Here is a 26,984-nt window from a genome sequence, read left to right as displayed (position 1 = left end):
TGTCTAGCCCACGGTGCTATAATCTTTGGGGGAAATTATTCTGATAAGAGAGTGGATGACAAAACTGCTTATTTTATCTTTGAAGGAACAATAGCAAGATATAGCCTTACAATCGAAGCCAACAAATAAATATCGCATCTATTCCAGCTCTTTGTAGAGATAAACATTAAATGGGGGGAAAATTATCAAACCCAAATTCAATGAAGGCATGAAGAGTAAAAGTGAGAAAATCCTTCCATAGTTCTTTGTAAATAAGAAAACTGTATCATGAAGTGATGGGTAGAGATATTTAACAGTTCAAGGGGAAAAGCTCTACTTTTATTCAAATGGTTGTTGTTCTTAGATCCTAAGTAACTGGAGGGAAGAACGATACCAGGATGATGTTAAAGCCAGGCAGATGATGCATGAAGCCTTACAGCTACGTCTTAATTTGGTAAGAAAGATGCATGAATATATTTCCCTTCACATTTATATTATCTAAATTAGAAAATAGCCATTTAACAGAAATTACTTTGCAATTGATGGTAAGAGGCGAGAGAGATGGAGAGTAGCAAAGTCTATCTGCCTGTCTATCCGGTTTTGTGCCATCACCATAGTATCTTAGCAATTTCTACCTCAAACAGCAATAGCAAAATCCCTAGCAGAGTCAACTCTTTTTTTTTTCTTTCTCTTGTCCTTTCTTCCCTCTTTTCCTCTTCTCCCTTTCCTGCAATATTTTTGGAGAATGTCACAAATGTGCCACCCTTTTCTGGAAGCTGAAAGCCACAGTCTATACCCACCAACTGGCAAGCATGTGTTAATATAACAGAAAAAAATTTTGGAACTAGGCACTTGTTATAGTTGAGATTTTCTAAGCTGACTAGAATAATCAGCCACACGTCAGCTTTGAAAATTTCTACCTGGACCTCCAACTGCTGTGTAAAAGGTAAATGAGAGGTGGCTTAACACCATTTTCTTTATTTTTAATGTAACTCCCAAAAAGTGTTTAGCACAGCAGAATAACCAATGCTTGGATGCAACATGTAAATCCAAAATGGGGAAGCACCAAAATAAAACAGAATAGCTGAATGTAATCAGGGAGCAGATTTTAGCCAAGAAAGAAGGTACAGTGCTATGCAGCCCTACAATCTATAAGGCCAACCCTGCTCCTATTTAAGTGAATGTCACAGGTACCTACCATGGATTTCAGTGGGTGCAAGATGGGACTTAGAACCATTACTCTGCAAACAGTAAGGACATTCCTTGTACAGTAAAACCAGTGTGGAAATAGTGGTCTTTAAAGCTTTAGACTTTACTGACGAAGACTGGATTTGTCTACAGTGAGAGAAGCAACAATAAATCACATGGCTTCAGACCAAAAGTTAGTTACTGATCTTCCCTTCACTATAATCATGACAATGGAGATTGACTGACAGGGCATTGGGTATGGAGTCTCAAACTCTTCAGCAAGTGGGATAGGAGGGACATGTGCTTCCCATGGAACAGGCATCAAGCAAGTTGTACCTGGTTGTAGCCATTCCAATCTAACTATGAGCCAGTGTCGTTGATCAGACATGGGCTTAGTAATACCCTTTTCTTCAGATCTTTCATCTTTCAACAAAAGCAACATTTTTAATCTAATTTTGGACAAAGAAAAGAGATAATCCTATAAGGATTTGATTCAACACCTTTTGGAATCAGTGAGAATTTTCCTGTTGACCTCAGTGTTGGTTCGGGCATTAAATTTAAGACTGATATTGCTAATCTTTCATTTTTCAGCACTTTTGTGCAGTGTTATTGTGTTGAAGCAGGGAGAATCAAGTCTTATTGCCAAAGAATATATCAAGTTAATGCATAAATTACTCAGTAGAGAAAAAAAAGCCATGAATATAATTAGGATTCAGCATCAAATATAGTGTAACTAATAAATATTCAAAGATATAAACATGCATCTATTTGAGTTATCTCCATCTTTTATGTTGTTTTCCATGTAGGTGGGTGGAATGTTTGACACTGTGCAGAGAAGTACTCAGTGGACTACAGACTGGGCACTTCTGCTCCTTCAGATAATTACTTCAGGAACTGTTGATATGCAAACCAACAAGTATGTCTCTCTTATTATTATTAGATAATTCATTAATATCTATAATGTTTTGAATGAAAATATAGTCATATTTACATGCTTATTGTAGCTTATTGTAATCACAGCCCTGATCTGGGGAAGCATTCCTGTGGGGGACAGCACTTAAGCAAGAATTTAAAATTAAGTACCTCTTTAAATACTGTCCTGAATAGGGATTCACTTAAACACATGCTTAAGTGCTTTACTGAATCAGGGCCTATTATTTCTAGTGACCATTTGTATCAGCAGTTTATGTGATGTTACACTATGCAGTGGCTCAGATTTGCAAATATTTGTGTGCACATATTTGACCGTGCATGTGTGCATTAGGTGTTGTACAAGCTCCCTGGAGTTCATGTGTGTGTAAATATGCTTGAAAAGTCCTTACCACACCATCTACATAACCCTTCCTCCATCTTCCGTCCTCTTGCTAGACTTTCCCTGGTGGGAAAAACATTCGCTCTTGTTTGCAATGCCGCAATCAGAGAGGAGGACCTGGTTCCATATGCCTAAAAAGTGTCAATAGTCTTTGACATAATCTGTTTTCAGAGATGTCTTGACAATCACGTTACTATAAACATAATAGAATTTTAAATTTTGAGTTTACTAGATGTGTGATATTGCTTCTCAAGGTGCAGCGTAATACTTGTCTTTTTACCTCTTAGTGAATTATTCACGACGGTGCTTGATATGTTGGGTGTTCTGATCAATGGAACCCTAGCCTCTGACCTATCCAATGCATCTCAAGGGGGGTCTGAAGAGAACAAAAGAGCATACATGAATTTAGTGAAGAAGTTAAAAGTAAGTTTTGGATCTCTGATTTTTAACTGCACTTCTGTTGAATCACATTCTAGGCCCATCTTTTAATTCTATCAGTTTTATTGAAAGTGAGGTTGAAAGGAAGAGGAAAGAGAAGAAAATAGAGGAGCACTAGAGATAGTAAGGAAGAGGAGAAGTGAATAAAAATGGTAATATGGGGAGACAGAGTTTTGCGTCCTCTCCTTTAATTGTACTGCACAAGACACTTCAAGAGCAAGTGCCCTAGCAATCCCTGAAAGAGATTTTATCATCATCCTTTTAGCCATGTTTGAGACTTTTAAATCAACATTTCACTTAAATCCTGTTTATATTTCTGTATTCTGTTGAAATAAAAAGGAAGTGCAAAAGGCAATTTATAGATGTGACAAAGGCCAAATTAAAATACATAATTAAATTCAGCAAAAGTACAAGGAAGTGATTCATCTAGGAACATGCTGTTTTTGAATTGTGAAAGCATTGTAACATTTGAACTTCTCTTTTTTGTTAGAAAGAGCTCGGAGACAAGTGTTCGGAAAGTATTGACAAAGTTCGCCAGTTGCTACCTTTGCCAAAACAAACGTGTGACATTATCACCTGTGAACCAATGGGATCTTTGATTGACACCAAGGGAAACAAAATTGCAGGATTTGACTCCATAGATAAGAAACAGGCAAGAGTAAATGTTTACCTTAAAATCTCAGTTTTATTATGACTTTCTCATGTATATGAAAGTCAAATAAACGGTTTGATGTAATTTTTTTTACAGTATACGACTATATATTTGAAACTTATGGAAGTACCGTGCTTCTGTTGTAATGTACCTCCCTGGAATTATCGTTTTTAATTTTCTGATGCTTTATCAGTCATAATGTAATCTTCTTTAAAAACAAGAAACAAATAACTTGTCTTTCTATGAACACTCATTCTAAAAATGGCGTAATATTACCAAGTTGTGAGGAGAAATGGATGCTCTTGGTAGATCGAGAATTCTCAACGTCATGGAACAATACCTTTAAATCTTTTTCAAGATAATTGATCTTTTTCTGGTACAAGAATGCTTTAATCATTACAGAGATAACATACATTTTAATTTGAACAGTGTGAAAATTCACACACAGTGGGTAGCACATCCTAGATTTCATTGCCAATGAAAACTCAGTCAGTCCTCATCTAAGTTTACTGATATTTGCAAGTTTTTTGAGAAACTTGGATAGATTTTGTTTAAGGTGGAAGCAATGGAAAATGTGGTTTTTACATAGTCTTATGTAACCATAAATCAAAATTCAACAGTTTTGATTGTTTCACTTCATTTTTGATTTAATCGATTTATAAAACTGGGGGTGCAAAACCCACACAAACTAAAATTGTATGAAAGGTTACTATGAACTCCTACAAAAAAACAGCCCCAGAGTTTGTGATTATGTTAAATTACTGATCTATTTAGTTTTGAAATTGTATTGTTTCATTTTACAGTCTGGGATCTTGACTACCATCTGATATACAGTTTGCCAAACGGCAATAATCTGTGCCTTGGAGGGGACTAGCAGAGTAGCTCTGAGAAAAATTGTTGCCCCACTGGGACACAATCATCCATCCTCTCTAACAGCCTTTCCTAAAAAGGCCTCACCACAGAGTACATCGGACATACAACTTAAGATGGGTACACTTTTAAAAATCATAGAAGGGGTTTGGTAAGGAGGGAAAGGAGCCCAATTAATTTCATTTTCCTGAGGGAGAGAGTGGTGTCCGCTTTTCAAAGTTTGGGAAGTGCTGCTCTATAAAATAAGTTAAGCCATGCACATTTATTTCTCCTTTGAAGTAGAGTGTTTTGGGGGCTAGAGTGGGAAGCTTCAGTTACCGGAATGCCATCATATGAAACTGGTGTGTTGGGAATGCATTTCTGGGATGTATCTTATTCCAAACATTTCATAAATGAACAGTGCAGACCAGTTTCCTTGGATGACTAGTCTTCAGAAAGCTGACTAGCTTTATGTAAGTTTACATACTTTTCCAGCTAACTTTCAACTTGAAAATGAAAAGCTAGGACTATTTTTTTAGTTCTGTCTCTCTTTCCAAGGGCAATTCAGCTTTTTTATTTTACAACCCAGGTTCTATATTTCTTAAAGTGTAGTGCTGACATTTATTCAGTTGTATTTTAAATATATGTACTTAGAGAGTGTTTTGGTCTAATGTCTTAATCTGGTGATTAATAATTTTTGTTATTTAAAATTTATTAAAAATGTTAAAGTATTATTTGTAGTGCTTTCTGGTGAGGCTGTTGCATGATAGATGAAACCTAAGAAATATATTGGAAAATAACCACATTTTAAAAAGCTCTGTACAGCTATCAACATACACAATTATGAACATATAGCTTGATTCATTCTAACAAGTGCTAGCCTTGGATACCCCCCACACAAACATGTATTTGATAGTTTTTGTTTTGAGGAAAATATAATACATGCACACAGAGGTTTTAACCATAGTGCACAAAAGCAGGTAATTCACATTATTTTGTTAAGGTATCAGTTTAAGAACATTTGTACTTTGTATTTTGAAACAGGGTCTTCAGGTATCAACAAAACAGAAAGTGTCTTCTTGGGATTTATTTGAGGGTCATAAAAATCCTGCTCCACTCTCCTGGGCTTGGTTTGGTACAGTTCGTGTTGATAGGAAAGTGATAAAGTATGAGGAGCAACAGCATCTTCTCCTATACCACACACATCCCAAACCCAAGCCACGAAGCTACTACCTCGAGCCCTTATCACTTCCTCCAGAGGAGGAAGAGGAAGAGCCTACTACACCTGTTTCTCAGGAACCAGAAAGGAAATCAGCAGAGCTGTCAGATCAGGGAAAGCCTACGACAGATGAAGAGAAGAAAACAAAAGGCAGGAAAAGAAAGACAAAATCAAATTCAAGAGCTGATGTAAGTGAATAGAGGGTACAGTGTTAAACAATAATTATGTGAAGGCTTGATGCGGCAAGGTGTGAGTGTCTTCACCACCTCCAGAAGTTGCAGGATAGAGTGCGAAGAAGAGAATAAATGGTAAAAGTTCAGCAGGAAGCTGAAATGTTACCAGACAAGTCTGCCTAAAGGATTGATATATATGAGTGCACTGTAAATTAATAATACTTGCAAATTAATATGAAATCTACTAAAACATGCTAGACTGGATCTTAATTATTGACAGTTAGTCAGGATCATTAGGCATACCCATGCATGGTTATTATTTTTTCCACTTGTTTGCATTAGAGAAGCCACCTGAGTTATATTTTGGATACATTTCTAAACTTCCCAATATCAGGGTGTGTTTGGAACGTTGGCTTTGGTTGAAGTGGTTGAGGCCCATCTCTAGTTCGTATAAAAGGGACATGGACAACTTGAAACAGATCACTTGAATCTAATATATGGAAGCCATTTTAATTTTCCACGATTTGTTGCCATTTCTTACCAGAGTTTCCAGTTTTATGTTATATTTTGTGTGTGCAGTGGGAGAGGGTGTTGCTGTATGAGACTGACATAAACAACAAAGCCCAGTGCACAGTATAGAACTTCTGATGAGGCAGACTTAACCTTCTGTATGATCTTTTTTTTCACCTAACGCCAAAACTTGTACTTCATGATTGAATGGCAAAACCACAATTTCTAAAACGCTTTCTTTACATAGTAACAGTGTTTTAATACTACAGTCCAGGTGTAGTGGTATTATGTAAGCCTAACACGAGCTTGTGAATGTGATGTAGACGCAGATGCTTTCAGTAGTGGTAATTTTAATGTATGGGATTTTTTTGCCTTTTGTGATGCTTCGCTTTAGATTCCCTATGTTATCTGTTGATACACTATAAATTGTATTGATGTGCTATAACCAATGACAGCATGCGGAAGATAATTATGTATAAGATGAAACAGGCTGGAACATTTAAGAGAAGCTGTCATTCTTAATTACCTGTGGATAGTTTGTGACTCAATCTATTTTCTTACAGCATAGTAAACTACAATAGGAACAGTCTTAAATCCTTAAATAATTGAGTAGGAAAACTGGCATTATTTATGAGTTAGTAGGGTAGGAATGTCAGTAACGTTCCTTTTTATGGTATGTTTAAGGAATATCCACAAAACAACGTCCACAGAGTGCCTCCCAACTATTCACCAATTTCCTCTCAAATGATGCACCATCCCCAGTCTGCCTTGTGGGGTTATAACATTATGGGACAACCACAACAGGCTGGTTTCTTTGTTCAGAACCAGCCCCTTCCACCAGGTATGTGTGGGCTTTGGAAGTAAATGGGGATATATTACTTGTCATACAATAAGAATATTACTCCTTGAAATAACAGTAATAACTTATTTTTTACTTTAGTTTTTTTCACTTAAGGTGATGTGACTGCTGCAACCTTGAGTTTTAATTCTTTAGTTCACTTAATACAAGAGCTTTGCTCTCTCAACTAAAAAAAACTTTGAGGATCATCTCCATTAATTTATTACATTTGCATTTTATCACTGGGTAAAAATAGATCACTGAAACATGTTAGAGAAATTCTGGCAGAATGCTGATAAATAGTTTAATACGGGAGGTATAAGAAAATATAATTTTTTAAAAATTCATGGTATTTTCCTTGTCACTTTGATTTATGATGTGTATTTTAAAACTAGTTGAATCCTAATTTTTGGTTTGTTGTTATAAATTGATCAATGTCCAGTATAAGTAGATGCCATGGGATAATACCCTTTAACGTTTGCTTGCCATGTGTGTTTGTATAATTTATTATTTTTTTGTTTTTCATTTCATGGTCATGTCCAATGAAAATATTTTGCATACTTTAAGGGAAAATACAGCAAATCTTTTGATGCTGTTAAAATAGCTACAATATCATGAATGAAAATTATACAACAGAAAAATTTGTGAGTTTGGTTACAAATATAGAAACAGAAAATATTTTTCTGATGTTTCAAATATAAGTAGATTTTATTTATTCTAGGGAAAAGGTCAAGAAAATATTAGATGATAATTGTAAAAAAATTAAGGAGATAGAGTTAAAGAAAGCTGCAAATGAAGTCAATTTCCTTCATAATAAACACACACATTAATTTTGTTGGGCAGCACGCAGTGAATAAGAGATATTTAGCCTCTAGACTATCAGGGTAAAATGGACTTACTCTTTTGCAGTTGGTCATAAAATTGTTCATTTTCTGTTTGAACTGTCATAGATCATTTATTTTTAAATTTTTCATTATAAAATACATGTTGTAGAGCACATCGCTTTATCAGGAGTTAGCTTTCATAGACTGCTTTCAATCTTCAAAGCTATTTTTTCAAACTATTGGTGTCATGAACTCAGGAGTTCATGGCTTGCAGTCCTGTGATCTTAAGCTTCTAGACTATACCTATGGGCACAATCCAGCTGTACCCACCTCAGTCAGGAGGTTGTTGGAGTACTGGAGTATGTGTGATTTGAGAGCTGGAATAGCTGGTAAGCTGCATTATAGTTATGGAGATCTTTTATTTATAAACCTTCTAATTAGAGTTTGGTTGAGACACTGGAGAGACAGTTCCATCCCCCTCCCTCCTTTCTTTCTCCCTATCTTTTTTTTATATATGTGTATTCCTCCTCCTCTCCCTTTCCTTCCATTTGCTGGAAGTCATTTCTCCCTGTATCATGTTTTTATACTTCTGTTACCTCTTTTGGTCTGAGCGGCTAGCCAAAAATTCCAGGTCTAGTGAGTTGTTCCTGTTGGAGGTAGAAATGAATGGAGTCTGGTATTTTCTTTTTTACATTTTTGTTTATTTACAAAGAATGTACACAGTCCTGTGTCTCTGAACACAGAATGAATCAAATAACAAGAAACAGCATCCCTGACCTAAAAATATCTTTCCAGATTTCTTCCAGGGTTAGACACTATGCCAGGGATGGCCAAACTTAGACTCTCTGAACTGCATAGAATAATCTTCAGAAGTTTGAGAGCCGGGGTGTGCCTGCCAGGCCTTAGGGCTTCAACCCTGTTGCAGGGCTCAGGTCATGCCTGCTGAAGCCACGAGCCCTGGCAGGCGCCTCCCACAGGGCAGAAGCCTCGAGCCCCACCACCCTGCCACAAGGCTGAAGTCCCAAACTCCACACTCTAGTCCGATAGGCGGAGAATGGGGGTGTGTAGAGGGCTCCGTGAGCCTCACTTTAACTGTAAAAGAGATACATGTGATTCCGAGCCACAGGTTGGCCACCCCTGCACTATGCTTTCAGATGCTCCCTGAGGCTGTCTGCCTCTGTCTGTCCTCCGTTTCTATGTGATCTTTCTCTCCCCATATCCATGCATTTAGCCAAAGGAATACTCAACCAGATACTCCTGGATTGGTTCACACACACCTTTTGTCTTAGGTGGGGCTTATGCTTACAGTTAGGGTAACTGAGGAGTGAGTTCACACCTACCAATTTCAGTGGGATTTTAACTCCAACTGATTACAAGGTTTCTTCACACAGTATCTAGTAGGGGTCCCAACGTTGCTAAAACCAGTGTTGCTGGGCCTAGTGTGGAGGAGGACAAACTATCTTAGCTATACACCACAGAGAACCATGAGGCTGAACCTTTGGTAAAGATGTATGGTGTATGTACACACACACAGCACAGTGGCAAATTGACCATCTACAAGAACTATTTAGGAAACTGAGCCTCTCAGAAAATGGAAATTTGCAAGGAGTAAAAAGGGAATATAACCCCCCGTGCCTAAATCTCCCTGATAATTCAAATAGGCACTTTTCTGTGCCATTCTGTTCACAGTGATCATAAACAACATAATTTTGATAGTACAGGTATGATGTGTAGAATTTTGAGCATGTCTAGAATTTAATGCAGTTTACTTGGATCTGCCCCCTCTGAAATCTTTCCTAGAAAGATATTTCCACTGATTTACTCCTCAAAAGATTCTGATGGTCTCTTACTAAACGACCTTTGCATGTTTCCCAAATCCATTCAGTATTGTATTTGTTGCTTTGGGCAAGCACTTTAGTTTCTTTTTTTCCTGTGTGTCTGTTGCATATTGAACAGTTATTCTGAAGGTGCTTGGATACAGTAATTGTCTCCTATTTCACATTTACATCCGAGGTACTCAGATATTACAGTTTTGGGCACCAGCTCCATTATTAGAACCTAGAAAAATGGTTAGACTTCCAATAAAGCTTCCATATTCTGAAGGTGCTCTGCTCTTTTTTTGTAAGCCATGCTTACTTGTTAATTGTTCTGGCTGAGAATGTTAACCACAAAGGCTCTTGCCATAATTTATTCTGCTGCAGATCAAAGAAGAATAGACAGATTAACAGTGACCTGTCACTCCTTTTGCTTTAAAAGACAGGGAAAACATTTATAGTTTCTGTATTTTAGGTGGTTCCAGATTGGATCCTACAGGTTCTTTTGTTCCAACAAACACAAAACAAGCCTTGTCTAACATGCTACAGAGGCGTTCTGGCACCATGATGCAACCACCCTCCATACATGCAATTACGTCTCAGCAGCAGCTGCTCCAGATGAAACTACTGCAACAGCAGCAGCAACAGCGGCTACTCAGGCAGCAAGCCCAGACAAGACCTTTCCAACAGGTTTGTTCAAACCCCAAAATATGGAGAGGAAGTCCTTTGTTTCAGCTCCTATAATAGTTACTTGCATATAGGCCTGTGAGGCTGGCAGCCATCTGAGGTTTCTTTGATCTCAGTTAACTGCCAGAGCAGCAGGTCCATGTACTGTGTCTTGTTCCACCAGGACCATTAATTTTTAAGCTTGAATTGCCAAACCAACTGTTTTGTCTGTGTCCTTTTTAATTTTACCGCCAATCTCATTAAATCATTGGCCTGTCTTCTACTACTTAATGTCTTTTAACGTTCCTGTGCTAATCTGTTTAATAAGTGTATGGATATTTTAAATGTATGTAAGATCAAGCCCATTTCTTGCAGAAAGCATGTGTAGAATTGAATAAGTTTTTTAAAGCACTACAGAAGGTAAAGTATTATCAGAGATTACAAATCCCTACGGCCCTATTCTGATATCAGTTACATGACACTTATCTTATAAACCTGGATATTACTTAAAACTTCAGTAGGTGATAAAGAAGATCTCATGGACACTATGCCTGCACTGCAATTAAAATCCCACCACTGGCCTGTGCCGGCTGAATCGGGCTAAGTAACTCTTTCATTGTGCAGTCCGAGCTTTGGGACCCTCTCACATGTTAGTCAATTTGCTGTGCAAATGTGGTAAGTTGCAATTCAGCTTCTAACATCGTGTATGCCTTTCCTGTAACCTTGAGACTGAATTTGAAATAGAAGGGCTCCTTTGAATCTTCATACTGATATTGTCAATATTACAGAGTATTTTGGGAGAATACAACAGACTTTTTATTGTTCTTGGAGTTGCATATAATTTTAAAAAAACACATCACCTTAGATTGTTTCTAAATTCCCTCAAGGTAGGAATCTGAGAGAGCTTTTCACATTCATGCTGCATGATCCAATATACTACCAGATTGGGAAAACCAAATTTGCTCTGTTTCTGCTGTTTAATAATAATGTTCATTACATTTAAGAACTCCAGAATTTCCAGGGGGAGTCATTCACACACACATTCTCTCTCTCTCTCTCTCTCACACATACACGTGTATAAAAATTGCTGGCATTTCACTTACTAAAATGTTTCATAGAGTGCAGTGAACAAAGGTTATACATAAAACCACACTTACCTGCTATGTAAGTATGTGGGAGATGCATGGCTTAAACCTACTTTTCTGGAGATTGCTGCAGGAATCTCCTAAAGCTGACGGTGTAGTCAGAACTAAAGAACAGTATTTAAAATGAAATTGGCTTCCAGACCCCTATTATCAAAAATTCATGTAATAATACTGAGTGATTTGTCCTGCCCTTTTCACATCTTGTCCTTAGTGGTGATTGTGTTTTCAAATCTTTCAGAATCTGCTTCTTGGGCATTCTTAGAACAAAAACTTCATCTTTCCTATAAGGAAATCCTTGGCATCAACAAATACTCAGTGTAGCCTCAAGCCATACTTTTTTTATATTGGTTTATTGCTCATAGGGAGTAGTACTTTTTTCTAGAAAATGCATTCTTGCTAGTCTGCCTTTGTAAAATGCTATGTTTGTCATCTTGTGCAAGTGACTATGGATGAACAACAGCTCCTGGTGTACAATATACACAATACAAATATAAATAAAAAACAAATAAAATAAAGGCACTCAACAATGCTGAAGTCCTAAGAAAGTTGATGAGTAAATTCTACTGATTTTCTCAGCATAAGCTGCAAGTTCATCACCAATTGTAGTTGATGGTAACCATATATAGTATCCATTTGTGAGTAAAATTTGCTGAGAAATTTTGTTTCCCTAAGAATAAGAGCTTCTCATATCTGATTATTCTTGTTGGGGGGTGGAGAAAAAAGATTCTAGTCAACTTTGGTAGATTCCTTGCAAAACTAGATCAGCAAATTTAGTTTGTTGAAACAACTAAATGCATCACATTTCCATTTCTCAAGAAGATATTACACTTTTCTCCATAAGTGAATTTAAAGTTTATGAAAAGTGCTGACTGGACAATCCTGCAGACACCTGCCTTTTTTATCCACAGAACAGGTGCAACCCTGTCAGCAGAACTGCAAACTCCTTTACAGTATATCACCGCATTATATAACCTGTCAATCTGAGTTATCTATCTAGGAATTTATGCCCAGTTCAGTGTTTATATACAGGATATTGGTGGACAATTACTACCTGTATGTGAACCAAACATAGAATGACCGGCCCTTCCCAGAACTTTATTTTGTTTAATTTTATAAACAGAAAGTGTGTACTATGTCAAACATAAACTACTTGTCTTTATTTTTAAGACCCATTTGGCCTATTCCCATGCTATAAATCATTCCATGTGTTGTTATGATGTTGACTCCTGCTTCCTGTCTGCCAAAGATGCCTGTCTTGATTGCCCATTTGTCAAACTTTCCCACAAGTATCTACATGCTTTGTCTCATGCTGCATGAAAGGAGCGCCTGTAAATATCTATAAAGCTACTTCATTGTCCTCTTTCAAATTCCTCCTTAAACCTCTCCTCTTGTGATGCCTACAAAAACCTCAACAATGATTAAAGAGCTGGTATGCTGAGACAGCATGTTGATAATCATCTTGTTACCTTGTGCTTTCCCCATATGTCTGTTGTTTCTTGTCTTTCACTTAGATTGAAAGCTCTGTGGGACAGTGACTGTCTTTTTCTTATGTGCTTATAGGGTGGCTAGCACAATGGGATCCTTATTGCCCTTTTGGGGCCTTGAAGTTCGACTGCAATACAAATTGTAAATATGATGATATATAGCACTATTCACAAGCAGTGTCTTGGTGTTGTACAGTCAGAGAGAAACTCTTTTCGTTCACTTCCCATGCACTGCTCTATACTTCTCAGATGGAAAGGGGAGACATTCCTACAATGTTGTGCTTTCTTCCTTGAGGATTTTCTTTCCTCATGTCTGTTGTCCTTCAGCAAGGGGCTAGTTACTAGCATTTAGTCCATGCTGTACAAATGTCCTGCATGCATATTTTCTTACCTAAACTTAACCTCTCTAGCCATAGTTCAAGTAGGTCCAGCTTATTCCAATCTTTGTGTTGTGAGAGCCAAAATGCTTGCTGTAAGTCCCTGAGTCTCTCTCCCATGGGTCTCAGGGCATGTCTACACTACTGAGTTTTGCCAGTTTATCTGGGTTGTCTAGAAGTGTGAAAAAATCACACCCCTGACGTATTAGTTATGCTGGCAAAAAAACCCGCCTGTGTATTAGCAAAAGAATCCTTTTGCTGGTGTAGCTTTTGTCATTTGGGGAGATTGCTTAACCATAGCAGCAAAATAACTCATTTTGCTGGCATTTGCTGTGTCTTCACTTGGGGACTTTGTGCGGCTCTAGTTATACTAGCAAAGTCTTTGTAGAGCAGACTAGCCTTCAGACATTTTGGGTGTCATCCTTAGTCTGCTGACAACCCACTCAGCTCCCCCCTCCATCCAGAGGCCACCATCTTAAAGATTTAGGATCCCCTTTGATCCTAGGTTTTGGTTGGGAGGAATACACCTCACCGGAGAAGATGGATCCAGTCAGGGGTATGCCAATCAATACATCCCCCATTGTTTTCTCAAGAAACCTTATCTTTTGTCATTGTTTCAATTCCTTTTGGCTTCTCCCTTACCTGCCTCATTTGATTCAACTCCTGGCAACTAGGCAGGTTGATATCAAACTAATAACTTGAGGGGCCATTTACATTTACAAAAAAATACTCCCACGTTCTGCATAGGGACCATGAACTACATCACCATCTGATTTCAGGCTTATAATCAGTTATGGATATTATTTCCTAAACTAGCTGCTTGCTGAATATATCCTTGGGCTGCTGGAAGGTGTACACCAGGGGTAGTCAGTAGGACAACTGTGGGCCAAATCTGGACCGCCAGATGCTTTTGAACGGATCCCCAAAACTTTTTATTTAGTTAACGTTGTTGTTGTTTTTGTATTATTTTCTCTGGAGTCTCGACCTTGACTATACCTTAACCAAGAAATTTGGACCTTGACAATAAATCACCCTGATGTATGCCTCCTTTCTCAAAGCTATAATCATCTGTGATTTTTTTAAAACATCCCCTCATGTAGACAGTGCCAGTCATCCCTTAAATCATTTTATTTCTTGTGGTCATGGCAAGCCTCCATTGCAAAGTGTTAACAGTGTGTGAGAAATTAACAAGATTCTGTGGGTGATTTTGCCTGAATGCCATTTAATACCTGCTCAGGTGTTACAACTTTTGCAGATCATCATTGAGTTTCTCTGCAATGGATGGAAATTGCAGCAGAGAGAAGAAGGCCACATCTACACTACAGGCACCACAGCTGTGGCACTGCATTTATGCTGTTATAGCACCGTAGTGCAGAGGCTTCCTTACTGTGATGGAAGGATTTTTCCAGCACTGTAGGTAATCCAGCTCTTCCATTGACCTAACTGATCTACACCAGGGGCTATGTGAAGTTTTCACACCCCTCAGCACCGTAGCTATGTCTACATAACTTGTTAGCATAGACCAGGCCTCAATCTCCCTTTGGGCTTGTCTACCAAGAGCCATAATGTGCACTACAGAGGTGTGGTTTCTAAAGTGCAGTCAGGTGTTGTGCACTAAGGTCCCTAAGTTCACATAGCATTTGATAGCACTGCATTAAAGCACACTGGGTAACTTTTAGTTTGCACCAGCAGGGTCTCCATGGACCAGTTAGTGTGCTTTAGAAATCAGATCCCCAGAGTGCACAGTCCTCCACCATGTAGATAGGCCCTTAGGTTATGGTCCAAAGTCCATTCAAGTCAAGCATAGTACGTAATCAATCCTGTTCAAGTCAATCATATATGACGTCCATGGTCATTGGATTGGGCCCTTACACTGAAACTCTTTTATGCAATTGTCTATACACAAAGTTGCACTAACAGTTAACTAAAATAGGTTTTAAAAACTGATTCAGTTAAATCAGTGTAAAACCTCTAGCTGGATACTCTTAAATCCATTTAAACCTGGCTAATAGATTTAATTTAATTTGGTAATGAACCAATTTAAGATGCATTGATTTAAATCTGGTGTATATTGATCTAAGAGTATCCACGTAGGTGTTTTGCACTGAATTCATTAAACTAGGTTTAAACCTTTTAGTTAAACCTCTGCAGCTTTATGCTTAGAGAAGGCCTTTGCAACATGCAACAAGAAGGCTTATTACATACAGGCATTTGGGTTGGCCACTGCCAAGATTGTGTATGATGCTAGGCTCAGTTGGCTCCCTTTGTGGTTTAATCTGTTTCCTGGCACTTTTATCTGTGGTTTAATGTTCCGCTTACAACATTTGTCTTTCAGACATTTTAGTTGTGTCTACACTAACCTTAGTAACAAAATATTCCTTTAGTTGTTAATACCAGATGACCTGCCTCAGTGGTAGTGTAGATAAGTCTCCTCTGTCTGCTGGCGTTTTTAACACCACATAGTTTAGACCTGGATTTAGAGGTTTAGATTTGGATTTAGATAGAGGATTTAATGTGCTGGTGGAGCTGCATAGGTGTCAGCAGCTGCAGGGAAATGTTTGGCAAAAGAATTTGAGAGTAGATCAGCCCTTTTAAAGTATAAATTATTTTCACGGGCTTTCCAGGCACATGCTGTGGTACAACTGGAAATTCTTATGAACTCTGTGCAGTCTTTTCCTCCATAGTTCAGATGCAGTAGTGGGACTGAAAAATTAGCCAGCGTTACCTAAGTGGAAAAGAAATGGTCGCCTCAGCATTTGCAGTATTTCTTTGTGTTTCCCTGGACTTAGTATAGGAAATACCTTGAGAACTGAAGAAAAAAGAGTTAGCAACTGCAAATCTTATCTTTATTTAAGGCATTGGGTATCTTTTAGGCATCAGCAGCATGAGCTGTATTTTTTTTAAGGGGTGGGGAAGCGAGTAGGTTTTCTTAAATATTTTTACTTCTGTATGTTGCTGCCAGCTGGAATATTGGTGTTCCTGCTCATTGACATAATTAGCACTGTACATTTCACAAAACATCTATAGTATGCAATTCTATAGGACCCCCTAGATTCCTGTAAATAAATCTAAAAGGAGCCAACACTTTTGCACTTGTGGGACTGTAAATACCATTCTATTAAAAACTTTTTGCAACAGAGTAAACACCGTTCTCTATTAAAAAAAACTATTATTTGCTCCACTAATTTCGCATATTAATAGACAATAAAAGCCTACTGTGATTTATAAGGAATCTATAACAGTTTATAGACAGTTCAGAATTCCTGTACAGAATTCTTGTAGCAGTGTTAAGCTTGATTAGCACCATGAAATACCAATAAGTGATTTTTAGTGTTCCTGAAGGATGATTTTCTGACAGTAAATACAGATAGGTATAAAAGTTTTTGTTTCATTAAGGGGGAAAGTATGTCATTTATTTTTTTTCTATTAATTTTATTACATACAATAAAGAATGAAGGATTAATATGACAATTGCATTAGACATTTGTAAGTTGCTTTTTTGTGTTATTTTGGTGAATTAATTCAGTAGATTGTAAATAGGTGATTGCTATGATTTAAATGACATTTAAATTAGTTGATATTTATTAGTATGTTAGTTGATAATCTAGCACCATTTCTTTATTAAAGACAAACAATTGCTGATGCAAATAGCATGTATTTTACTATTTGCGATTAAGAATGCATTCATCCACTTTTGTGTGGAAAATGTCTGTAGTATTGACTCTAGACTTTGAGTTGGTTTTAATGGTAAGTGTAAAGATTCAGTGAGGGAATCAATGTACTATAAACACTTGATGTAGGGGACCAGCCTGAGTTGCACAATCAGAGTATAAGTGAAGTTTACATATGTTATGTTAGGAGGATCAGAAGATAATCAGCCAGCATAGTTGAGGAATAAATATAGTCCTTGTGTGTGTTAATCTTGCTCTGGGTCTAGGAGGTTGTGATTGTGATTGAGATGTAAATTGACCCCTGTAGATTTATCTGCTACAAAACAAACTCTTTTTTTGTGATGCCTGGATATCAGTATTCTGACTGTTTGTAGGATCATCTTAACCATATTTTTCTATTCCCAGGAGATCTGATGTTTCTGTGTCAGCTATGGTTAGAAATGCATCACTTGCTGATGACTTAGTGGTTATGTTTCTCCTAGTCATAGGACATCAAATATTTGTTTTTATTAGATCAGTCTGATAATCCAAGACATATTGCAGAAGGCAGTCCACAGATAAAAGTTTACTTATCTTCCATGTTTTTGTTCTGAGGGACATATAGAATATGTATGTTCTTCCAGGGAGGAAATACACTTATTTTCATGATGACATTTAAAGTACTGTAAATGCAGGAAACAAACTTGTACTGACATTATTTTACCATGTTTTTAAATGGCAATATTTTGTAAAAAATTGGTTTAAAAAAGTGAACAGTAAAGAACTTTTCTAATATGGTCTACTGCAGATTTGTATTGCTTCAGCATGAGTTAAAATAGTACCAAATAAAGTACATAATTTGATAATAAACATAGTTGCTCACATGGATATTTTTCTGTGAAGTGCATTACTACGGAGTTGCGTGTCAGGTGCAGTTGCTCCTCATTGCTGTTGAGTAGCTGATGTTTTTGGTCTGATGCTGTAAAACTACTCCTTTCCCTCAAATCCCATTGATTTCAGTGTGTGTTGAAAATGTTAAGCATCTCTCAGTAAGTAGGTGCACAGCACTTTTGAGGATTGGACCTATGGAGAAGAACAAGCACAGTAGTCACAAGTATTGTTTCTATTAGCGTGACCTGCACCTCCTCTAGCTCTCATATCCTCCCTGGCCTGTTGACATCTCCCCTTGTGTTCGCTCTCCAAGGCCTGATAGCAATATCAGCTTGTTGTGAGTGGACACCAGAAACTCAGCATTTTAACTCCTCTCCTTGGAGGTTCTGTTTGGGGATTTGTGCATGAAACTGTCCACACAACTGTAATCTTAAAAATGTATATTTATTAAAATAGACGGTAAAAATGTAATTAAAACAAAAGAAACCCCATTTGCTTAACACACCTACATTTACACTTCTCATAATCGAGATAAGGCATTCTCAGGTAAATTACAGAAGAAAAAAGGGAAAGGTTGAATTATTTACATGTCTTGAAGGTAATCCCCTCTCTGATGAGACTGGCAGTCTCCCTTTCCGACTAAGTATCAACTTTTCTCTGATGTCCCCAGGTACTGAAGTATTCAGTGTTGTTGTAGCCATGTTGTACCCAGGATGTTAGAGAGACAAGGTGGGTGAGGTAATATCTTTTATTGGACCAACTTCTGTTGTTGTGCTAAACAATCTATTCCACCTTGCATTCAGCTGTGATGCTCAGACTACTTTTCCCAGACCTGAAGAAGAGATCTGTGTGGTTCAGAAGCTTGTTTTTCTCACAAACAGAAGTTGGTGCAATAAAAATTATTTCCTGTATTCCCAGTTTCCAAACCAGAATTCTCCATTTGCCTGTGCCCACAGTAGGGTTTGGGAACCTGCTGTATTCTCTGGGAAATGGACCAGTGAGGACATGAGGACCCATTTATAATGATCAATAGATGTCTTAGCTACTTAACTGCCTAGCCCAATGACCACATTTCACAAGTTGTCTGGTTGTGTTTAGCTTTGGCCAAACCTGTTGTTTAAATCCATCCAGCCAATTTTTTCCTTTTGCAAAGAATTTAGAGTTACGTTCAGGTCCCCAGGTCGTCTGTGATACCATGAAGCTTTTTACTTTGAAACTCATTTATTTTAAATAGCTCATTTGCAAAACTGAGATCTATTTGAAATCGTTCGTCTCAGATCATATTCACCTATCATGTTCTCAGTTGTTTATCAGTTTCCTCCTCAAATGGCAAAAGGATTAAAAATGAAAGGGTGTAAAAAAAAATCTGATTCTAATCCTCGTAAAGATAATACATTTGGTAACTGGATTGTATTGCTGCAGATGGTGGGATGTATAGGTAAAGTAATAATTATTTTAAGACGCTTATGAAAGAATGTCACTAGTCTTGCCTCATCAATGCAACAGCCATGTTGTAAAGGTGTCGTTTAAACTGAAGTCATTTATGTATAATAAGAGTGTTTTGTGTTAAGGGAACAACTTCTCTAATGAACCAAAGCTAATATGTATTCTCTGTGTTGTTTGCTATTTTCTCGCCTGTCCTTTTCCTTTAGGATGTCTGTAACACTGCTGTAGCTCTTCAAGAAGGCTTTGACAACATAATGGTAACCACACTGCTGTCTTCAACTTTATTTTTCTTTCTCACAAACATGCATTTCTTTCAACGCACAAGCTTTACAATTTGCTGTAAATGAGAATGATATGCTTTGAGCTCCAACTCTTACTCAGATAGTAGAGTGTGTGCATGTGTGTAGATTACATATACACATGTGCACATGGAGTATTCCTTTGACACGTTTCCAGTAACTTTATCATTAGTTTATTATTTTCCTTTTTCAAATATTTCACGCTTTTTGTTGTAAAAGATTAGAGGAAGGGCAAGATGTTTCTGATGCCACATGCATTTAAGCATGACCCATATCTTCACATACTGCTCATATCTTCATGCTGATTGTTGGTTTTGCTCCAGTTTTTTAACTTCCAACTCTTCCCTGCTTTGAGCTTCTGTGATAGCGTTAATCATTTAGTAATATGAGATTGAGGGCATTCTGCAACAGTGTTCCTGGTGCTGCTCCCTGGACTGACAGATGAGCTGTAAAAGTAGTATGGGCAACATGCTTCTCAGCACCCTAATTCATGCCATCAAAAATTCCAATCAAGCACTTAATTACATTCAGATTATGGGCATGTGCTAGTTCCTGCTCCTACTTAAATGGATAATAGTTCTGCCATTTCATCAATGGAAGCAGAGTTCTCCCTTATCCCTCTGTACTTGGAGCCCCCAAAATGCTTGTGATCTCAGATCTCATGCATGCATGGACTGTGCACTGCACTGCTGTCATATTACTGAGCCACCTAGGAAAGCAGATTTTCTAATGAATGTATTTTAGATTTTATGGGTCAAGTAACAAACTATAAGTATAGCATGTTGACATATGAATGCTAAATATTGAAACATAAACCCTTTCCCCCAGTCCATTTCAGAAATCAGAAGATAAATGATGTTTCATGATAAATGTAGTGTGTAGCATATTTTATATTTTTGTATTAGTACTGCATTTTTATCAGAAAGCTAGAAAATGTGTACCATTTTCTCCAATAACATTTTATGAAAAGGTATTTTGTCTTTGGGATGTCTATTATACAAGGGCCAAGTTTTCAATAGAGCACAGCTCCCATTTAGGCACCAAGATAAATTGCCAGGTTTTCAAAAAAATCTCAGCATGTTGGGTGCGTGCTCAGTAGGGTGACCAGATGTCCCAATTTTATAGGGACAGTCCCCTTGTCCCAATTTTTCACACTTGCTATCTGGTCACCCGAGTGCTGAGGTCTTTTAAAAATCTGCTACTGAGTGTCATAGTGGGACCTTTTGAGTGCTGAGCACCTTTGAAAATCTGACATTTAAAATTTGGAAAATCTGACCTAAATGACTTGTGAGCAGACAAGGGGTAAAATCCTGACACTGTTGAAGTCAATAAGAGTTTTGCCATTGTCTTCAGTGGGGCCAGGAATTTCACCCCAAATCATTATTTTTTTAAAAAAAGTTTAATAAAATTAATTTGTTCAAAAAATTAATCCATTACTGTGGCTTGGTGTGGTTCACATTTTAATAGCTGTGTTGAGGGCTTGTAAGGCATTATTGATTGGGAAAATTATGTTTCAAAGTTGGTTGCATGACTTCCTTCCTGTCCTGGGGAACTCTGTTTGTGTTGCTTAAATATTGAAAGAGAGAGGCAAACAGAATTAATCTTTGTTAAAATGTCTGGTGGATGCTGTGATTTTAATATTTTATATATTTGCAATAAATATTTTTATTTACTGGAGACTTGGCAGCAAAGGGATATAGTTTGGCATCTGTGCAGTTAATAAAACATGCCTAGACATATTATGGGCATACACTGGAGACTTTCATTTTACACAGATGTATCAAGTATCAAACCATGACATTTATGGTCTAACTAAGTGTTAGTATTTCGTTTTCTGTTTCCAAACACAGACTTTGTTGCCAGCCTGACTGAGGTAGCTCAAGCTGCTTTAATGGTCTATGTCAATTCTATTGCCATACTATAAAAGATTACTTATAACCACACAACTTACCAGACAGTGTGTTCAGTTCCAGTTGCAGTGAGTTTTGCTGCATTTTTTTCTATACATGATCAGAACGTAAGATACCACGGCTTCTACTGTAAGCTTGCATCAGCTCTCAGAAGAGCTCCTTTTTGTTACTTGCATGCACGATTCCATTTCTCACCAATTAACTTGCATGCTAGTCTACTCCTGACTAAATAATGCCTGTTCTGATAAAAACAATCACAGAATTCTTGCTCACAGTGTTGGAATTTGCTCTTTGTTTGCCTGCTGCTCTAGATAAAATTGACCTGTATCCTGCCTTGCTAACAGCTTTTTGTTTTAAAGTTCACTTTTGCCTATACCAATAGCTCAGGTCTGATGTAGGTAGGGCCTTATTGCTCAAGTAGACTCTGATCATAAATAAAAATATACTCTGCTTTGTAACTCATGAAATTTCTGGGCTTCACATAGTACCTTTTAGTTATTGAGACAAGTCTGTGAATTAATTTTGTGAACAAGAGTAATTAAATTTGGGAGTTCCTCTCTACAGCTTAGTTCTGTCTGTGAAATCATGCGTCTCCTCAGCATTTTCTTAATGAATTAGGGCTCAATCCAATTTCCACTGAAGTTTAAGGAAGTGTTTCCATTGATTTCAATGGGAGTTGAATGGGGCCTGTATGAAATGAGCACTTGTATCAGTGGGCAAAATTCCATTCTTCAGTGATTTCATTGGCAGTTGGACATATGTATCAACAGAAGAACCAGAAGCAATGATGACGAAGGGGTGACATATTCCATTGATTCTCAAAACACATTATGTACTGTGCCATCTGCAGAACCCTCTAGTGGGTTTCTGTTGTGTCCTTTTAGAAGCAGTGTTACTGATTGGAGGAGATATTTGAGCCTTTAAAAGCAAATCCCCAGCACAGTTCCAGGTTTCTTCCCATTGCTTGTTGTTACAAGCGTACTCCTCTCTCTCCGTTCTGGAATCTTGATTTATTTAAGTGTGGTCCCTGAGTTATGCAGGGCAGACAATGAGCCCGTTTCTGATATTTTGTCCCCAAACAAGAAGGTAGTAAAGGTGAGGGACCTGTTACCCTTCCTCTGCTGACAGCTTCAGCCTGAACTACTAGAAAAGAATGTGGGCATCTGGTTCAGGCCTTGAGTCCTTTCTCCTGCTCTTTTCCTAGGGTAAACAGGAAAATCTGAAATCTGTTTTCCTAGGTTTCTTACTTCTTGGGGTTGGGATTTGTCTGCCTCTCCAGCCAAACTAAATTATCCCTTCTCGGGGTAATGTCTCCCTGTACAGAGTCCACTCAGACCACACTGATCTCTTTATGCACCAGGTCTATTTTCCTGATGCTTTTGTGGCAGTGTCCAAATAGTAGTTAAACTGTGGGCCTGTTGTTTACTTATTTTTATATTTACAATCACATTACAATACTTTGTATCGCTTCCAACAGTGTGATCATTAACAGGATGAGAGTGAGTGATGAAGAAAAATTCCTGTTGCTCTTGAGGCTTTATCCCCAAGTGGCATTGCTCTTTGTCTCACTGATGACACTCATGGTAACATTGCAATTGACAGTGCATTATTGTCCATGTAACTTTGAATGATAGTGCCGGTATTTTGTTTAAATGTGGTGATAAAAGATTAGAGATGTTTTGTTTTGCTTTTGGGGTTTGTTTGTTTGTTTGCTTGTCTGTTTTTTGTTGGGGAGATTGAAGATCAGTGCAGACGCTGAATGCAAAGCTCTTAGGGCCCAATCCTGTAATTTTACTTATGTCTACAAATGTTTGGTGACTTGAGTCCTTAGGCACGGATTTTTAATGGTATTTAGATATTGCCGCGCTCAGCGTTGCAACCCCTAACTGATTTAGGAGCCTAAATTTCATTTTCAAAAGTGATTTAGGCAGTTAGGAACTTAAATTTCATTTACTGTCAATGGGATTTAGGCTCCTAAATGCCTAAATTCCTAAAACAGTTAGGGATTGCAATGTTGAACCAGCAACACCTAAATATTATAAAAATCTGGGCCTTAGTGACTAGTACAGTTGTTCAGTTAATCTGTTTGAGGTTTCAGAATCACAGAAAAATATGTTTCATTGTACCTCACTCAACTTTTCACTTGCAAATTGGTCACATGCTTGATCCTGAATTTATGCCCAATGTTAGTATTTTCTTCATCATTCTTCCCTTTGAAACCTATAAGAATGGCAGTTTAAATTTATTAGTGTTTTTTTATTTGTCGGGGACAGCACCGCTAATGTTCACTTTTGAAAATTAAGTTGTAATGAACTCTGCTATTGCACCACTGACCTCAGTTGCTTGGATGCATTTAGTTTGTCTGGACTGTAACTGGCCCTGTCACAATCCATATCTCTACATACAAAAGACAATTTTAAATCAACAAATGGGGCTTTTAATGAGCATGATTGCTGCATGTGTTTTCAGGCTCTACTGGAAATGAGTGCATTGTCTGTCTACCTATCCCGTAGGTATTTATATTTCACCGTAATATCTGAACGCCTTATGATATAATCATAGTCCTTTATTTTCATTGTTTCTATTATGAGGGCTAGCTCTTACACTAATTGATCAGAAAGTTATTCTTTGCATATTAAAACAAATGAGTCTCAGTGTCTTGATAAGTCTCCTGAAAAATTCAGTACACTGCCCTCAAGAATTTGTTACCTTTCGTCCAAAAGGGCCAGTTGTATTCCAGACTTTATTTTTAAGTAATCCCTACAGACTCTCTACTGACTTGATGATTGTGGGCTTTTTCATGCATTGCTGTGCTACAGTAGTGTTTCTGAGCTGAACAAAGGACAACTTTTCTGCTCACACCCCCCTCTCCCACCCTCCCCAGTAAGATGTAGATGCATATACTGCTCAGTGGTTAGTTCAGTATCAGAAAACAGAATTTTCTTGAACGAAAAAGGTAGGAAACTGGTTAATTCTGTTCATAAAATAAGTGTAAGACTTGACTGAATGAGCTATTTGTGTCCATGGATAGAAGCAGAAAAAGACTTTTATTTAGAATAAGCAGATTTGATTTGATTTGTACTTTGTCTTTCAGGGGCAACCAATAGATCAGGCTGCTATTTTCGCTCAACAAGTACGACCTTCTTCCCAGCTTCCACAGTATCCAGGGTTACAGCAGGCACAGGTACTGAGCTACTGCTATGGAACACTTGCCTACAGGCTGTAAGGTAAACACATGAAATTCACCTCAGTGTAGAGAGTCCAAGCACTGCCATTATATCCCTTTGAAGGCCTGGACTAAAGGCTGAATTGGGACTTAAGTGTAGGTTCCTAGAATTTCACCCTTAATGAAAAGTTATTGAGAGTTCTTCAGTTCCTACCTAGTTTAGTCAAACAAATCTTTTTGGCAGGTTTCTAATATTTTCCCAATGACCTCCCCGTAAAGTCTATGTGTATCGCAGTATTGAGTCTGAAATTCAGGCTGGTTACGGTGAGCTTGGACCCACTGATTTTTTTGCTACCCTCATGTCACGATGATACTGATACTGAAAAGAAATGGTACTGAAGATCCCAGATATCACACCTGATTAAGCATTGAAAAACTAGGCAAGATGGAAATTAAAACTGAAATGAATGTGTTCACACTGTAGCTGAGTGAGCCTATTAGAAAAAAAGAAATACACTATTAAAATACAAGGGTAATTGCTGTTTGTGTAATTATACAGCTGAATGTTTTACTGAGGGTTCCATTGTCCAGATTTTACTTTTTAATAAAGGTTATCTTTTTTCCTGTAATGCTTAAGGAGATTAACATGTGGCCGTTGTTAAATTGTACCATGGGCTGTTTTCCATGCAGACTGTGCCTCATGGATACACAATGTACAGTACTCAGATGCCTTTGCAGCAACAGCAGGCTGGTGGTGTAGTGCTATCACCCAGCTACAACCCCAGAACGTATCCAGCAACTCATTCTAATCCAGCTCTAATGGAAAGATTAAGACAGATGCAACAACAGCCAAGTGGGTACATTCAACAGCAGGCTGCTGCTTATATTCAGCCTTTAACAGGCACTCAGCGGTAAGGCTTTAAATGATCTTTTGGTTTATTATATTGCAGAGTGTGTGCAGTCTTGATGGCTCTAATGTTCCATTTAAAATTATGTCCATGAATCAGAATGAGGTTAATGGCAAGTCTTGCTACTGTTACAGTTGTTCTCCCTCCCACTTCCTGCCTATTGTTTGTTAGTCACTTGTTGCTTCTCATTTTCAATTAGATTGTAAATTGTTTGGGCACAGACTGGGCCATCCTCTGTGTTGGTGCAGCAGCTGGCACAGTGGAGCCTTTCTGTTTATAAGTGTATTTTGGGTACATAATACACAGAGAATTTACCAAGGTGTAACACTTAATACCATAATCTGGTTTACATGCATAAATCCTGCAGGATCCATGGGGAAATAAATGTTGGAAAGTCTATGAAACACAAGATGTGCTCATTCATTCAACTAGTGATGGGCAAAGGCACTTTGCTTAAGTTTGAATGCACTAGATCAGGGGTGGGGAACGTCTGGCCCACGGTCCGTATACGGCCCGTGAAATCATTTGGTCCGGCCCGCAAAATCATTAGGTATGGCCCTGGCGACGGGGGGGAATTCGGCGGCGGCGCGGTTTCGCGGTGGTGGCGGGGTTCCGTGGGGGGGGGGCAGTGCCCGCCGCTGAAACCCTGCCGCCGTTTGCCCCCCACGGAACCCCGCCGCCGAATTCCCCCCTGTCGCCGAATTCTCCCCCGCCGCCAGGGTCACCATCAGGCCCTTGACAGAAAAAAGGTTCCCCACCCCTGCACTAGATCAACATTTGAAAATTCAGCTCAGATGTAGTGGGATTTACTTTCTGCCTAGAAGAGACTGTCAGAAAAGAAGTATTAAGGAAAAGACGGAAAAATCAAGTGGGGAGAGGGGGGGGAAGAAATGAAAATGGAACAGAAAGTGGGTAGAGTGGAAATTAAATTGTTGGAGAGAGTGGGGGAAGAGGGAAATTCTAATAAAAATATAGGACGGGGATTTTCAAAAGTGCCATGCATTGGCCAAACACTGCTCCTGTGGAAGTTCAATGAGAGTTTTACCATCAACTTCAATAAGAGCAGTGTTCGGCCAATGTCAAGTGCTTCTGACAATCCCACTGGCACAGTATGTACCAGCCAGTGTGCCAGAGCCAGCCTATCTTTTAGAGAGTTTTTCTGTCCCTAATAAGGAACACATTTTACTGTTCAACTAGAAATGCACATTTTTATTTGGATAATCCTTGAAAAAACATGAGGTTAAAT

General features: G+C 38.1%; 1 protein-coding gene across 1 annotated transcript in view; it reads left to right on the top strand.

Annotated features, from left to right (window-relative positions):
• Window positions 1-26,984, top strand: part of MED12L (mediator complex subunit 12L) — a 266,607-nt gene that overhangs the window by 219,969 nt on the left and 19,654 nt on the right. Inside the window, exons 32-40 of the mRNA XM_067551717.1 lie at window positions 344-433; window positions 1,974-2,083; window positions 2,767-2,902; window positions 3,408-3,569; window positions 5,463-5,825; window positions 7,005-7,161; window positions 10,272-10,486; window positions 24,759-24,848; window positions 25,521-25,741. Of these exons, the coding sequence (XP_067407818.1) occupies window positions 344-433; window positions 1,974-2,083; window positions 2,767-2,902; window positions 3,408-3,569; window positions 5,463-5,825; window positions 7,005-7,161; window positions 10,272-10,486; window positions 24,759-24,848; window positions 25,521-25,741 (1,544 nt within the window). The remainder of the gene's footprint in view (window positions 1-343; window positions 434-1,973; window positions 2,084-2,766; window positions 2,903-3,407; window positions 3,570-5,462; window positions 5,826-7,004; window positions 7,162-10,271; window positions 10,487-24,758; window positions 24,849-25,520; window positions 25,742-26,984) is intronic.

The sequence above is a fragment of the Emydura macquarii genome, unplaced genomic scaffold, assembly GCF_026122565.2.
Source record: "Emydura macquarii macquarii isolate MOO-44397 ecotype Brisbane River unplaced genomic scaffold, CSIRO-AGI_Emac_v2 contig_18, whole genome shotgun sequence".
Classification (NCBI taxonomy): Eukaryota; Metazoa; Chordata; order Testudines; family Chelidae; genus Emydura; species Emydura macquarii.
Note: the sequence above shows the minus strand (reverse complement) of the source record. Positions and strands in the feature narration are given on the sequence as shown.